At 53.6% G+C, this 15,151-nt stretch overlaps 1 protein-coding gene across 1 annotated transcript; it reads right to left on the bottom strand.

Moving 5' to 3' along the window:
* Positions 1–491: 491 nt before the first annotated feature.
* Positions 492–14,440, bottom strand: PEX6 (peroxisomal biogenesis factor 6). Its single transcript, XM_068186014.1, has 17 exons — positions 13,548–14,440; positions 13,311–13,471; positions 12,537–12,620; positions 11,761–11,863; positions 11,452–11,588; positions 11,263–11,374; positions 8,460–8,668; positions 8,124–8,316; positions 7,699–7,775; positions 7,472–7,604; positions 5,071–5,276; positions 4,912–4,973; positions 4,370–4,478; positions 3,539–3,655; positions 2,865–2,942; positions 1,411–1,550; positions 492–1,113 (listed from the first exon to the last, which is right to left on the bottom strand). Exons 1-17 carry the CDS (start codon positions 14,409–14,411, stop codon positions 977–979), a joined length of 2,922 nt encoding a protein of 973 aa, XP_068042115.1. The 5' UTR covers positions 14,412–14,440; the 3' UTR covers positions 492–976.
* Between the last annotated feature and the right edge of the window lie 711 nt (positions 14,441–15,151).

Raw genomic sequence — 15,151 nt, 5'->3', positions numbered from 1 at the left:
GAGGCTGCAGAGGGAGGTGAGACAGGACCTCAGGGGGTCTGTGCCAAGTGGTGCTCAGCACAAATTAGTGCAGACTGGGCAGCTTCAGGCTGTTCTAGACAAGGTTTGAGTATTTCCAAGGCTGAAGCTCCCCTTCTCCCCGTGACAAGATTTTCCTCTTGTCCAATGGGAATTTCTTTGCTGCCACTTGCTCCCATTGCCTCATGTCCTGTCACCCAGTGTCTCCAGCAAGAACTGGGCTCCTTCTGCAGAGGGAGCTCAGCTCACAGCCAAGCAAGTGCCTCTCCCTCAGGACTTCCTCATCCACCACGGGCTCCAGCCATTCTGGCAGGATGAGAGTGGCCCCAGTCTAGGTCACAGGTGTGCTCCCCTCTCTACATACAGGACAATGATCTCTCTGCACCACCCAGCCCACCCAAAAATTTGCAGGGATCTTCCTGAGCCTACAGACACCATCAGAAGCAATAACTTGAGGTCAGGCAGTGAGCACCTAGTGCTAAAAAACTTGTATTTATTCAGAGACTATGTCAAGTCCAGGCCAGGTGAAGCAGCAGTGCCCTGGGTCCCGCTGCCCCTCTGGCCAGCACCTCTAACTAGGGGCTGACAGCCCAACAAGCAGCTGCCTCCAGCCCTACACTTGCTGCCAAACCAGGTGTAGTTTGAGCCTTGCTCCACCACCAATGAATGGCCTGTCACCCATGGAGACACCACTACACTGCCCACAGCTTTGTCCCAGCAAGGAAGTCACCCTGCTATGTTCCCAGCAGCCACAGTGCACCGCTGACATGTGAGGGACTCTTACAGAACCCACCACCTTCCTGGATGAGCAGAGCAGCACTTCCACCAGGCCTTGGCTTGGGAAACCACACAGACACTATTTCCACCCAAGCTCAAAAGAAGGGGGCCTGGGAGGCACCAGAGAAGAGCAGGCAGGTGCCTGTTTGTGCCTGTTCTCCAGTCCCAGCTCTGTTGAGCATTAGGAGGCCGCAAACTTCTGCTGGATGAGTCTGTACCTGAGCAGCTCCTGCTCAGAGACTGATGGCTGCAACCTGGCAGCAGCCTGCAGAAAGTCTTCCATGGTCAGGATCAGAGCAGACTTCTCAGTATCCAGTCCTGCATGAGAGAAACAACATGAAAGGGCTGAGAACAGGGGCAGCTGGCAAGATCCAAAAGCCCACTCTCCAGCCATCAAAGACTGCAAGGCAATCTTGTGTCTCTCTCCTTCCCCCTGGGACCAAGCACTGGAGGTAGAGATGACCACATCTGCAGAAACTGCCTGCCTGGCAATAACCCAGAGCCCAGCACTGTGGTCCCAAAGCTGCTGAGGATCTTCTCACACCCAACAACTCTCCTCTTTACCCTGTGCCGGGCTGCTCCAACAACTGGGACAGCTAAGGGCAGGGCTCCTACCTTCCTCAATCCACTCCACCTTGCGTTTGACAGCACACATCATGGCATCTGAACACAGGGCGTAGATGTCTGCTCCCGTCAGCTGAGCTGGGCATTTTTCTAGGATGGTGGTGAGATTCACAGAAGGATCCAATTTAAACCTGCCAAGAGAGAAAAATGGAGGTGTAAAGGCCAAGAAAAAACAGACCAGTGCAAGTGGGCAGGAACAAGCAGAGTATCCATGTTTAGCCACTTCCAGAATGTGCTCTGCATACTCAGAAAAAAAAAAAAAAGTTTGCTTTACTGTTTTTTTTTTATCCCTGCAGCAAGGTCCTCTCTCCTGCTAAGTAGGATCAGAGGAAACTTTGAATCACAGCACCAGAGCACAGCATGGCCCGAGTTGTAAGGGATCTTAAAGATCATCCAGTTCCAACTCCCCTGCCATAGGCAGGGACACCTTCCACTAGACAAGGATGCTCCAAGCCCCATTCAGCCTGGGTTTGAACATGTCCAGGGATGGAGCATCCACAACTTCTCTGGGCCTCTCTGGTTTCAGGCTAGGAAGCACAAAGGATGCAGGATGAACTCTCTAGATCACCATCTGTTTATGCCACTGGTGCTTGACTTCTCACCTAAATAAATTAAGTGCTGCACATGCCTGGGAACAACCTACAGTCAGGGCTGGAAGAGAACATGTTTAATGACAGAGTACAAACCACTGTAACACCAAACCACCCCATCAGAGCCACGCTGCAGACAGTGAGCCTCCTTCAGCATGACCAGCAGCTGCGGGAGGGCATGGTGGCCAAGACACAGGGTGTGACAAGCTGCTTGCAGCCAGCCCACACTCTCACCTCTCCTACTAACTTATGGTGAAGTTAGGCAGAGGTGATCACAGCTATGCAGGACAGAGTCCCTGCAGAGGCAGTCACAGCCACTCACCCAGCTGTGGTGGGTGGCACTTGAATTGCAGAGCTTGCTTTTCTCCCTCCAGAGATGCTCTCAGGAGCTCAGAGCAGCTGGAAAAGCAGCCAAACCCTGCTGCTCAGCAATCCTACACAACCAGTGATTGGGAAGACACAGATCACCATGTGAACACCCCTGAGCACCACAGGAAGATAGGCAATGAACTGAATGGAGCTGCCTTCACACTTGGATTGGCAAACAGCAGGGGAACTCTTGCAGGAATCAAATGGGAGCTTCCTGTCCTGCAGCTGCACTGCAGTCTCAACTACACCATCAGGATCTGGCTGAGCTCCTTAAGAAGAGCACAGTGGCTGGAAAACTCTACCAACTTCACCCATCTTGTAGAAAAACCAATCCCAGCTCAGCTTCTGGAAATTGCTTTGTCCTCCTGCTCTACCCACTGGCTGTAGCTAAAAAAAAAAGGCAAGATGGAGCACACTAGGCATCAGACCCAGGAGGGCTGTGACCTCCTGGAAGGTGGTGGGAGGACGATGCACAGGGTCACTCACTTCCTGGTGACGGCGCTCAGCACCTGCAGCTGTGACTCCCGGTCCTCGCTGATGCCCACGTAGACCAGCTTGTCAAACCTGTCAGCAGAGAGAAGGCAGCTGGGAACAGGCCAAAGCAAACCTGCCACAAGTGCTCAGCCCTGTGCACCAGGAGCTGAAGGGTGGCCCTGGGACAGCTCCTTTTGCCGTCCAGTTTATGGATGATACAGAGCCTGAAGCAGTCCATGTGCTGGAGGGCAGGGCTGCTCGGAGGACCAGCGGCAGGCTGGGGAAATGGACAGACAGGAACCACACAGGGTCCAACAACAGCAGATACAAAGTGCTGCCCCAGGACAAGCAAGTCACAGGCTTGAGGACTGTGGGGGGCAGCTGTGCAGAAAGGGCCCTGGGGCACCAATTCCTGCCATTGTTTGGTGCAACAGCAGGTCAGCAGGTCCCTCATTGCCCCGCTGTGCTGCTGGAGCAGTAACCAGAGTGGTGGGGGCAACAAGCCGTGGTATCTAACACTGCTTCTACAGCCACAGGCACCAGCCTCCTCTTGGCTTCCTGTGAGCCAGGGGCCTTCACAAACAATCTCTGTAGAGGGAACGTGGTGGGGACACAGTCCTGCTCAGCACAGCCTGAGGAGCTCAGGGGAACCCCCTTGGAGTGAGGCAGGGCAGGATGTGACATACCTGCCTGGCCGTAGCAGAGCTGGATCCAAGAGGTCAGGCCTGTTCGTGGCTCCAATGACAAACACCTCTCTGGTGGAATGAAGGCCATCAAGCTCTGCAAGGAGCTGTGAGACAACTCTGCAGGGAGCAAGACAGGGTACTTAGAACTAGGCCTTAGCAAGTCACCCAGTGATTCCCTCAGTCACCAATGAAAAAAGAAATGAGGCCAGTGGCAGGTCCATTTCTTGGACTTCAGCTCCTATTTCTCTTCCCTGAAGAACCCTTACACAGCCATCCAGACTTCTCCATTAGCACAGCCACTAAGCACGTGGGCTCACTGCAAAGTAGTCTAAATCCCAGACAGTCCTTCAGAACAGAAGACTGGATGAGGACTGCCAGCTTAGCAGAAAAGCAGAGGAGGCCTAGGGAAAATAACCCTGTTTCTGGGTATCTCTAAGCTCTACACTCTTTGCTTCTACCAGAAACAGCTGAAAGGTTTCCCACCACAGGGAAACAGCAGCTAATAGGACAACAGAACAGCAGGGGTGTGAAGGATGACCTTGGAGAGACCAAAGGGAGCACTTGGCAGCCACAGAAGCAGATGGAGGAGACTGTTTTAACCAAATGTTTGCACAACTAGCTTGGGCAATCGGGAACCTGAGGCAATGCAAACAGCAGTACTAATGCTCAGAGAGAAGAGACAGGCCATGCTGAGAGCTGAAGAGAGCAGAGAGGGGAAAAAACAGAGAGAGAGAGGGGTGGAATGGACTCTGCCTTTCAGGGTAATCTCATGCACTGCCTGCAGCTGAGGCAGGAATCCTGCTCTCCCAAGGACACCTGATGTTCACTCACCTGTCCATGACACCCCCTGAATCTCCACTTCGCCCACGACTGGGGGCCAGGGAATCCAGTTCATCAAAGAAGATAATGCAAGGAGCAGCTGCCCTAGCTCTGGCAAACACTGTGAGGAGACAGCACAAAAGGTGAAAAAGACATGGAAGAGCAGTCAACAGCAATAGGATCTGCTACATTCCCAGCAGGGAAGAGCTGTGGATGGAAACCAGATGTCCACTGTATCACCATCACAAACTGCTCCTGCCTGAGTGGCTCAATAGACTGGGGACAGGCAGCAGGATGGGCCCTGAGGCTCAGCTGTGTCTCTGAGGAGCTGCTGTCCTGTCAGGAACACCAGGGACAGGAGCAACAGGAGCAGAGAGAGCAGGAGGGGAAGCTGCGGGGAGCAGGGAACGGACTGTAGGAGACAGCTGGGTTCAAGCCCTTGCTGAGAGCTGTGGGTGGGAGCTGGGAAGGGGGTTTAAGCACTGCCTCCTTCCCTGCAGCACTACAGAAAAGCCCCATCTCCCCACGTGCAGGAGCAGGATGCACATCCTCACCATTGCGCACGTTCTCCTCGCTTTGCCCAACGTACATGTTGATGAGCTCCGGCCCTTTCACGCTGTGGGGCAGGGAGAAGAGGAAGCCCATTAGAGGACACCCATCCCCTCCCAGGAGGAAGTCAGATCCATTGTGTGAACCCCCTTCACATATCTCACCTAAGGAATGTCATGGTGCACGTGGTTGCCACAGCTTTTGCCAGCAAGGTCTTCCCTGTCCCTGGAGGCCCATACAGCAGCAGACCAGAGCGGCACAGACCCAGTGACAGCAGCTCTGGGTGCTCCAAGGGCAACTGGATAGTGTCCAGGATCTCCTTCTTCACCTCCTGCAGCCCACCAACATCCTGCCAGGACACCGAGGGGATCTGCCAAGAGAGGGAGAATCCTTGTCAGCACTTATTCCTGAGCCCTGAGTGTGCCTGGGCAGCTCCAGTATCCACATTTCCCCTCTTCTGAGCTTTGCAAGGGAGAAACCAAACTGTACAAACACGTCCCCAGGCACACTGCCCTCGCAGAGTGCACTTCATCTCCAATCCTCCACTGCCCCTTGTATCATCTGTCAGCAAAAATACCCCAGGGAAAGAATCTGCCAGGGTTGCCAGGGTTGCCTGCAGCTTTGAGGGGAGAGAGCCTTGCTGCAGACAGCCTTTGGGATGCATGAGGAAAGGTAAAAATAAGAATAAAAAATTTAAAAAAGAAATCTGGATCTTGCAACTAAGAGTGACTTGTGTTCAGGACACCTTGTCTCCCACAGGGGTGAGACTGTGCAAGGGCTTTACACCTTGCAGAGGGACAGAACCTGGGCTGCCAGGACCTCTGTGATGGCAAGGAGGATGTGAGGGAGAGACATCCTGCAGGACAGTGTATGGAACACTCACTGCTCTTGAAAGGGGGGGATGCACGAACAAAGTCCATGTATGCTCATGAGAAATAGATAGGGATGGGGTCAGCTGCAGAAATGTGAGGGGTCACAGAGAACAGAGAGAAGCAATCAAACCTGAGACGGATGAGCCAAAGCCTCTTGGGTTATTTTGTGCTGAGCAAAACTATCCCAGAGCACACTGCTGCTCTGCTCACCACTTTAGGAATAGCTGGAATGCCACAGCATGCATGACATCCTCCTGAGAGTCAGAGCAGCTCTCCTGGGAAAGCCCCACACTTCCCCCAACACCTGCCGGCTGTTGGTGCCTGCACAAGTGGGGAGTTCAAAAATAGCTTAGGGCAAAATTCTTCCCCCCTCAGCCAATTTGCATCTCCTTCCTTCACTACTGGAAATGATGTTATTTTATTTCTTTAGCTGTCCACCAGGAAAATTAGGTCAAATAAAATAGGGATTTTCTGAAAAAACCCCAACTTTTAAAGCAAAAGGTCACAGGCCCTTCTTCTGCAGTGACAATGAATGGAAAAGCTGCCCCCCCCCTGCACTTTTGTTCATCCTGCCTCGCTAGAAAGAGTTCTACAGACATGAGCACAGGAGCTGGAAAACTGCAGCAAGGTTGTTTTCAGGGGAGCACTTTGTAAGTCTAAGACATGGTGCAGACACTGCTAACAAGGGGAGGTTTGGAATCAGTTCTCTCCAGAAGGCTCAGGCCCTAAGTGCAGACAAATGTGTGACTAACCAGAAAGTGCAAGCAGGGAACTGAAAGCAAGGTATGTTGAGAGTATCCAAGTCTGCTAATGGGCTTCCTGACCTCAACCAATTACTAAGAAATCAATAAAGGAATGTAAAATACAAACAAAATTAACTCCCATTCACACAGCTCACTGCTGAGCATGCTCTGTGCTTACAGCAAACTTGGCGAACACCATAAAACAGAGCTCACTGCATGAATTAAGTGAGCAGCTGGGGAAGGTGCCAGAGGAACTGCTCCAAGGCCAAGGCTTCCTGTCCTGTGCTGAACTCAGTTGTTGGCACTCGTGGGCATGGAGAAGAGGTTCTGATCACTTTGTTTGGTCCTAACACCACATTAGCTAGGCAAACCAGTTACCCCAAATGCTGCTTCCCTGGGTGCCGAACTGCCAGAGGCAGATCACGCCCCTTCTGAGAAGATGACTGCTGGTTTTCTCAGACTCTCCATGTCATTTTCCCTGAAGAAACCCCAAGTTGTTCAAACTGTCTGTGAGAAAAGTCCATACCAGCTCAAGCAGCATCCAAGGCCAGAGATGAAGTCTCAGACTTATCACACGTGTGGAGAAACTCCCTCAGCAGCCTGTGCCACAGCCTCTCTGTTCCCTCAGACCAGGTGGCTGGGGAGATCTCAGGGAGGCAGCCTTTGCCCTCCAAGAGGCTGAGCTGCACAGCTGGCACCCCTCCAGCACCAGCCAATTAACTCGTCTGCAATTAGCACTGCAAGAGGTTCCCTGGCAAATTCCAAGCCAAGAGGGTGAAAATTGATGGGGGAAAGTCCAGAGGACTGTTTCCCACTGAAAGCTGAGGGAATACATGGAAGGACAGAGCAAGAAGCAACATGTCAAAACACAGTCCTGCAAGATCTGTGATGGGCATCTTGAGCCAAGAGCTCTGCAGAACCTACTCCCTCCTTGTGCCCCAACACCTCACCTTTGGGGCCCCCACTGCCTGTGAGTGGGCGTCATGCAGCTGGTCCAGTGCAGCACTAAAATCCTCCTCAAGCACCGGGAACCCTGCAGTGCAAAAATCCCTCTCCACTTCTTCGCTCAGTCCGCCTGGAAAACTGGTGAGGAGAGAAAGGAAAAGGAGTCGGGCTCTGTCCCACTGGTGGCTGCAGCCCCTGCCCTCCCCACTCCCTGCCCTGCTGCCTGTGCTACCTCAAGGCCTGGATGCGGGTGCAAGCAGCCCGGCTGCTGTGTGACAGCAAGGCACAGAAATCTCCCAGCACAAATCCCTGTGAATGTGGAAACAAAGAGCATCAATTCAGTCCCTCGCCACAGCTACACCTAGGCCATTAAAAGTATGGGGAAAAATTCCTTGCAGAGCTGTTCCTTGCTTAAAGGCTCTAGCTTCATTTTTTTTTTTCTTAGCAGAGCTGAATATCAGCCAACACCTCTGCAAAAGGTGTGGAGTCTGTAGGCACTAGAAATCTGCATTAAAAAGCTGATGTCTGAGCACCAGGATTAACCACTGAAGTTGTCTGGGCTGTGGGAATTACCCCCCTTCTCCAAGGCCAGCTAGGGGAGATTGGCCCAGCACTCCCAGTCTGCGCATCCCCACACGCTGCTGTGGTTTTACTCACGGCAGTCCTGCGAGCCAGCTTGGACAGGCTCACTTCTTTGCCCAGAGGCAGGCTGGCAGTCAGCATGCTCAGCATCAACCTCCTCTGCTCCTCTGAAGGGGCTTCGATCTTCACCTCATGAAGGAAAGCAGTCTGCACATCTGTGGGAACATTCTGGGGCTTGCAGGTTGTGCCAATCACCAGGACAGGGTGGCTGTGGGGAGAAAGGAGACAGTGCATGGTCTCATCTCTGTGGAAATACCCTCTTACATTGTCATCACATATGCCAACTCACTCTCCCTTGGCAGAAGCAAACAATTACCTGGGATGCCCACAGCAAACGTGCAGGGTCCATACCTCAGTGCTGGGTCTCTGTCCAGGAGCAGCTGCCTCAGAGTAGCAATAACCCTGGCATCCTCTCCGAGCCCGTCTCGGTCTCTGCCAAGCACCTCGATGTCTTTCAGCAGGAGCACACAGGGCTGGTACTGCTGGGCCTGCTTGAAGGCCACCTGTACTTTCTCCTCTGTGGCTGCACTGGTGTCACTGCACAAACTGACGCAATCGACCTGCCAGACACACCACACAAGGCAATTGCAACATCCAGGGCTGGGGGGCCTAGGACAACATTCCACAAAGCTTTCCACGGGCAATTTATGGCTCAGAAGAGATCAAACTCTGTATTTCCCAGAGACACATTCAGGTCATATTCAAAATAGGCACATTCTGGATGCCTTAGCATGGATAAATGGCTGTTTCTTGCTTCTCTGCAAGAGGTGAGGTAGACAGGAGGGTCTTATCTGAAAAAAGTGAGGCAAAGGGACCAGAGAAATTGATACAGTGGATATCACAGCTCAGCAACCTAAGGTGGAAGGGAGGTGAGAGCTGTGGAAGACAGGGAGAACAAAATATCTTGCAGAACAGTGCAGTAAGTAGAGAAGGAGGCCCAGGAAACTGCTCAACCAGTGTGCAGGAGGAAGGTAAAGGTGACGGGTGTTTGGGGGGAAGTTATAGATGGCAAGAGGCCCAGACACTGTTTACAAAGCAAACACTTGATGAAGTCATCCAAGGGAAGAGGTGACTGGTGAGCCTTGAACAGCAGCCTGGGAACAGGCAGTGCTGCCTCCTGGTGCTGCGAGGTCGTCCAGGGAGACCCAAACTATCTCTGGGATTCCCTGAGTTTCATCTTCACAAAAGGCAGCCTGAAGCAGGCAGAACAACTCCCTAAAGGGTAAGGAGAGGGACACAGAGCAGAGGAACTCCTGTGCTCCATGTACTACAGAAAAAGCCCAGGAGTTAGGGTTGTGACAGGCCTAATGGCAGCAATATCTATATGCAAGAACTGAAAGGCAGAGAAAGGACAAAAAATTATCATCAAGTGGTGGACATGAGAGTGGGGAAGAATTACTGTGTCCTGGTGGGATGGCAAACACAAGTCAGAGAAAGGGAAGAGCAGGTGGAATGGCAGTGTAAGCACTGCAGTCAGTGAGAAAGGGAGGGGAGAGTGTAAAAGCTGGGGTAGGAGACTAAGACGGACAGAAATTATTTCTGTCTTTAATAGTGTGTTAGTCTTTAAAAGCAGCACACAACCCTGAAACCAGAGCTGTAGCCTTGCACACACACCCCACTAGAACCTGAGGCCACCTGACAGGACATGACAGTTGACAGAGTGCTCCCAAGCACATCCTAAACATGGATCTGAAGGTCCTGTGAAATCCCAGCAATCCTGCATTGGATCCCAAGAGCTGTGGCACATCTTCAGAAAAGTCAGAGCTCAGCACCACAAAGGATCACGTCCAGATAAGCTGCACAGCAGCAGGCCAAGGCACTATCTACCTGCTCCACTGACCCAGTGCTACAGCTTTACTTGGAGAGAAAAGAACAAGAAAAGAGTTTACTCTAAAAATATCCACCAAAAGAAGGAGCAAGCCCACAATTTCCTTCCACAAAAAAAGGAATCTTCCAGCCCTATTCTTTCCATTTTTCTTCTTCTTCCATGTCCTTTCAGAATTTCAGAAAGTCTCCTAGAAAAGTCACAATGTGACTTCCTCTCACTTTTGCAAATGTATCTCTACAGATAAAAAGAAATGAAAGCATTTGTGGGATAATCCTGGACTGTCAGAGTGAACAAAAGAGGTATGCTGGAGGAAAATAGCAATTTTAACAAGTCACTTAAGACTCTGCTGGTTCCCAGAACCTTTTGTGTTGGACAGAGACAGGTGCTAGACCTCATTTTGGCCATCCAGGCACATACCATTCCCATCAAAAGGGCTTTTCCCAGTCAGATGGGGTTTTGTAACAGTAGATTTCTCATCCAAATACTCTGACCTACACAGAGAAACATCTCCTTTAGCTTGTTTGCTCCCACTGGCTTCATCTGACAGTTACAGGCCTCGTGCTGGCACAGAGAAAAGTAAACACCTTCCATGCTCTGCTGACCTCTCAAGCTCTTGTGAAAAATCTCTTTCAAAAAGATCTTGTAAAAATTTTTCCTAAATTCTTTAATTTTCAAGCTGAAGAATTTATTCAGCTTCTCCCCACACAGAAACTGGTCTAGACCCCTGATCTTACCCAGTGTCCTTCTCCAAATTTTTCCAGGTCAATTTTCTGCTTTTGTGATGGGGAGACCAGAACTGTGCATGATATTCAATCTGTGTCGAGACATGGATTTGCACAGCAACAGCACCCACTCTTGAGTTTCTTTCATAAAATGTGATCTGATTTTTTACATATATGGAGAGCAGAGCACAAGTTTCCATGGGGCCATTGACATAAAACTAAATTCTTAACACTGACAATCAGCTGAAACTATATCATATTCCACATAAAACCAGCTCAAGTGAACTTTCACCTGCCACTTCACTGCTCTTGGCTTGGGGGTGGTGGTGAATGTGAACACAGTTACAGTTACAGCAGCTGTTTTACATGCCGAAAGATTTTGAGCCTGGTCTGGTACATGAAACCAAGGGCTGCTTTTCTTCTCCCTCTCAGCTAAAGAAGATCTCAGCATCATTTGCGCCTCACTTGTCTGCATCTGCACATGGAAGCAGCTCCTGGATAGACTCGTGTCATGGCAGCAGCAGGGCTGTTGGCAGGGCCGACTTAAAAAACATTTCTCTGTCTGTTGTAAATCCACCAATCCACCGGCCACAGGAGCAATTACCTTGAAGAGGTGGAGGTTGAGGCAGCTGCACACAGCTCTGACAGCCATCAGCTTCCCGCTGCCGCTCGGCCCTGAGAGGAGAACGCTGCCCACGCCACTCAGTGCACTGGCCCTGTAACAGACAGGGAGTTCTCCCTGTGGCCACGGTCCCACCTCTGCCAGAGCTCACTCCAAGGAATTCTCGCTCACCGACGGTTCAGGTGAGGCCGAAGAGCATTGCAGAGCTGCTTCACGACGTCAGAAAGTCCCGCAGGAGACAAACTGCTCCAGAACTCATTGCTGTTATAGGCTGGGGCAGATGGGACAGTGCTATTTGTTGAACCCACCTGTGAGAAAGCAAAAACACCACCCAAGTAAAGACCAGTGCCAAGTGACAAAATCTGTGCTGAAATGTCATTTTCCAGTGGCAGGAGGCACAAGCCTCCACAGGTACATTTGTCATCCACAGTGCAAGCTCAGCCTCAGATCTCCTCTCTCTGCTCTCTACCAACATCTCACCAGATAGAGAGACGTGTTCTGGGTGTCCACCAGGTAACCCTCGGACTGCTCGCCTTCCACCATGCCTACGATCTTCTTCACCTTGAAATAAAGCTCTGGCCACCTAAGGGGGAAAAAACAAGCACTGTAAACTGCTTAGCCAAGATCTTGAAGGAAAGAACAATACAAATGTCAACAAGAAGACAGCTGATAAGCACGGGTAAGCAGAGACACTCTTGTCCTCTTGCAGTATGCACAAGGATCAGCCAATGTGAATGTTGGGAATGCCACTGGGAGCATCCTGATACACGGGGGGCGTTCTCCCATTTAGCACAACTGTTCCAAAGCCACATGAGCAAAACCAAAAAAGACAGAACTGGTGGCCAAACAGAAAGTTTTTCTAACATGAACTCCTAGAGCTTACATTCATATTTTGTTGTTTGTCACAAGTTGAGAAGCCCAGTTCCCACTTTGCTTTCTTTATGTGGCTCTGACTGCCCTCAGGCCACTCCTTCCTCTTCACTCTTTATTCCCATCAGTTGCTCTAGCTCTTTTTTTTCCTTTCTTCCCCTCCTGACTATTCGAATGAGCTAACTGAGGCCTCCCTCTTAGCTTCAGCACTCCATAATCCAACAAAACCATTTCTCTATTCCCAGTATATTAACAGACAGATAAAACACTAAAATCCAGGGACATATCAGAATGGAATGAACTGTCTGATTTCAAGAGAGTCAACCGTGGAAAAGTATCTCTGCTCTTCTGGTACCAAGTAATAGAGCCACAGTTTGTTGACCTACCTTAGGAACTTGTCTGCATTTAGTTCTATAAACTCAGCATTTCCAAATGTTGGAACGCACAGGATGTCTCCCTCCTGGACCAGCCTACAAAAAACAGAGAGTTTCACCAGTGAAAGAAAGTAAATCCTTCTGGTTGTGTGCCCTCCCTGCCCTGCATCACAAGTGTTTTTACAGAAAAGAATGTAACTATTCATACTGACTCATTCCTTGTCTGTAAATAAAACTATCAATAGCCACTGAAAGATTTAGTACACACTGCATGGAACCAGGCGTATCCAGACTACTAAGGGGAGCCCTTCTGGGAATGGTATGGAAGATGAATGTCATTAGAGTGTCTCATTCAGACAAAATCTCCACCTTTATCTATGGGATAGCTGGAGATAATTCCAACAGATAGCCTTAGCAGCCATATGAAAGATATTCAGGCACAGGCATCAGAAGAGAAGGTGGCAACACATCCAGTTTCCAGACTACTCAGCTGAAAACTGCGATTATAAACACAGCCCACAGGGGAGGTTTGCGGGCAGCACTTGCAAGCCCTCAGCACTGGACGGTGAATCATGAGGCAGGAGACTCGAAGATGACTTCTGAAGGACAGGACAAGAAGTGTTGCATCCAAACAGCATACTCGTGTTAGGACAACGCAAGGGGATATTCTAAAACTACACAGCACTTGCGCTAGGGGTGTCGATGTGCACATTCCAGCGCGTGGCACACACACGCACACTGTGTATCCCACGAGTCTGCCCCGAGTGTCCGCCCCGCACAGCTCACCGCGGTGTTTCGAAGTGCCTGTAGAGCACGCAGTCGTAGCTTCCCCGGGTGCTGTAGGCCGGCGAGCAGACGATCTCCAGGTGCAGCTCCTTGGCGAACGGGGGCACAGACAGCACGGACCGGCTGCCCTTCCCATCCGCGGCGCCGGTCCTTTCGTACCTCTGTGGAGGGGACGGGGCGCACCGTGAGCCGCGGCTGCCGCTGGCCCGCTCCCCGGAATGCCCGGCCTCGGCTCACCTGCAGGCGGAGGTGTGCGGCGGTGGCGGGGTCGCAGCCCAAGTTGAAGGCCAGGGCCGGGGCCAGCAGCGCGGCGCCGTCGGCCAGGCCGCGCCGGGCGGCCCGCGGGTACTCCCAGGGCGGCGGCCGCGCCAGCAGCGCCGCCAGGTGCTCGCGGGCCGCCCCCTCCGCGCCCACCCGCACCCACTCGCCCTGGAACAGCCCCAGCGCCAGCAGCCCGCGCCGGCTCACCCACACCTCCGCGCCGCCGCCGCCGCCCGGCCCGCCGGGCACCGCCCGCAGCCGCGGGCCGGCGCCGGCGGCGGCGAAGCGGGAGACGAGGGGCGGCGCGGCGGCGGCGGACGGGGGGTGGCCGCGGGCGGTGCCCGGCGGGGCGGGCGGCGGGGGCGCGAGGGCGGTGCGCGTCCCGGTGCCCAGCAACCCCTGGAGCGCGGGGCGCGCCTCCAGCACCAGCGGGCCCGGCCCGGGGCCCGGCCCCGGCAGCGCCTCGCCCCGCCGCGCCAGCACCGCGCCGCCCGCCAGCCTCCCCGCCCGCCCCGCCGCCCCCAGCAGCACCCAGGCGAGCGCCGGCGGGCGCCGCACGGGCCACACGGCCACCCTCCGGCCGGCCGCCAGCCCCAGCCGCCGCAGCAGCGCCCCGCGCAGCCACAGCTCCGCGCCGCGCCGCCCGCCCGCCTCCAGCGCCACGGCGCTCAGCAGCACCGGCTGCGCCCCGCCGCGCCCCGCCGGCCGCACCGCCAGCACCAGCGCGCCGCCCCGCCCGCGCAGCGCCGCGCACAGCCCCGCCGGCGCCAGCAGCAGCGCCGTGGCCGGCGACAGCTCGGCCGGCGGCGCGTCCAGCGGCCGCAGCACCGCCACCGCCATCGCGCCGCCGGCACAGGCGGCGGGGGCGGGCCGGGGCGGAGCGCGGTGGCCGCCCCACCCCGCCGATGCCGCAGAGCGGCGGCGCAGAGCGGCCCCAGACGGCGCTGGGGAGCCTGCGCTCGGGCGCTCGTTCCGAGCCGTGCCGGCGGCAGCGACACCCGGTGACGCCGGCCCCGTCCTCCCCGGCTCCAGCAGTCTGCAGCCAGAGCCTGCGGAAGGTGGGACAGAGGGGGAATGTGGCCACAAAGGCGGGCGGGGCTTTTGCTGTTCCGCGCCCCACGCGAGCCTCACGGCCGCACAGTGTGGAATCGCAGGGAAAGGGCACTCGGGGCAGAACCGCTGCCCTCGCCAGTGGCAGCCTGAGGAGATTTTGCGGGCTTAACACGTGCACCTGGCTTAAAAGAATGGACTTGTATTGGTGTTAGTGCTGAATTAATCTAGGAAATCAAAGAATAGCCTGAGTTGGAAGGGACACATGGAATCATCAAAGCCCAACTTCTGTCCCTGCACAGGACCCCAGTAATAACAGAGAATGCCCAATAGTATTGTCCAAACACCCGCTGAACTCTGTCGGGCTTGGTGCTGTGACCGCTTCCCTGGGGAGCCTGTTCCAGCGCCCAGCCACCCTCTGAGTGAAGAAACTTTTCCTAATATCTAACCTAAACCTCCCCTGATACAGCTTTAGAGCCGTTCTCTGGGGTCCTGTCACTGGTCACCACAGACAAAAAATCAGCGTCTGC

This window comes from Anomalospiza imberbis, chromosome 3 (genome assembly GCF_031753505.1).
Source record: "Anomalospiza imberbis isolate Cuckoo-Finch-1a 21T00152 chromosome 3, ASM3175350v1, whole genome shotgun sequence".
NCBI lineage: Eukaryota > Metazoa > Chordata > Aves > Passeriformes > Viduidae > Anomalospiza > Anomalospiza imberbis.
This window is presented reverse-complemented; position numbering and strand designations above follow the sequence as displayed.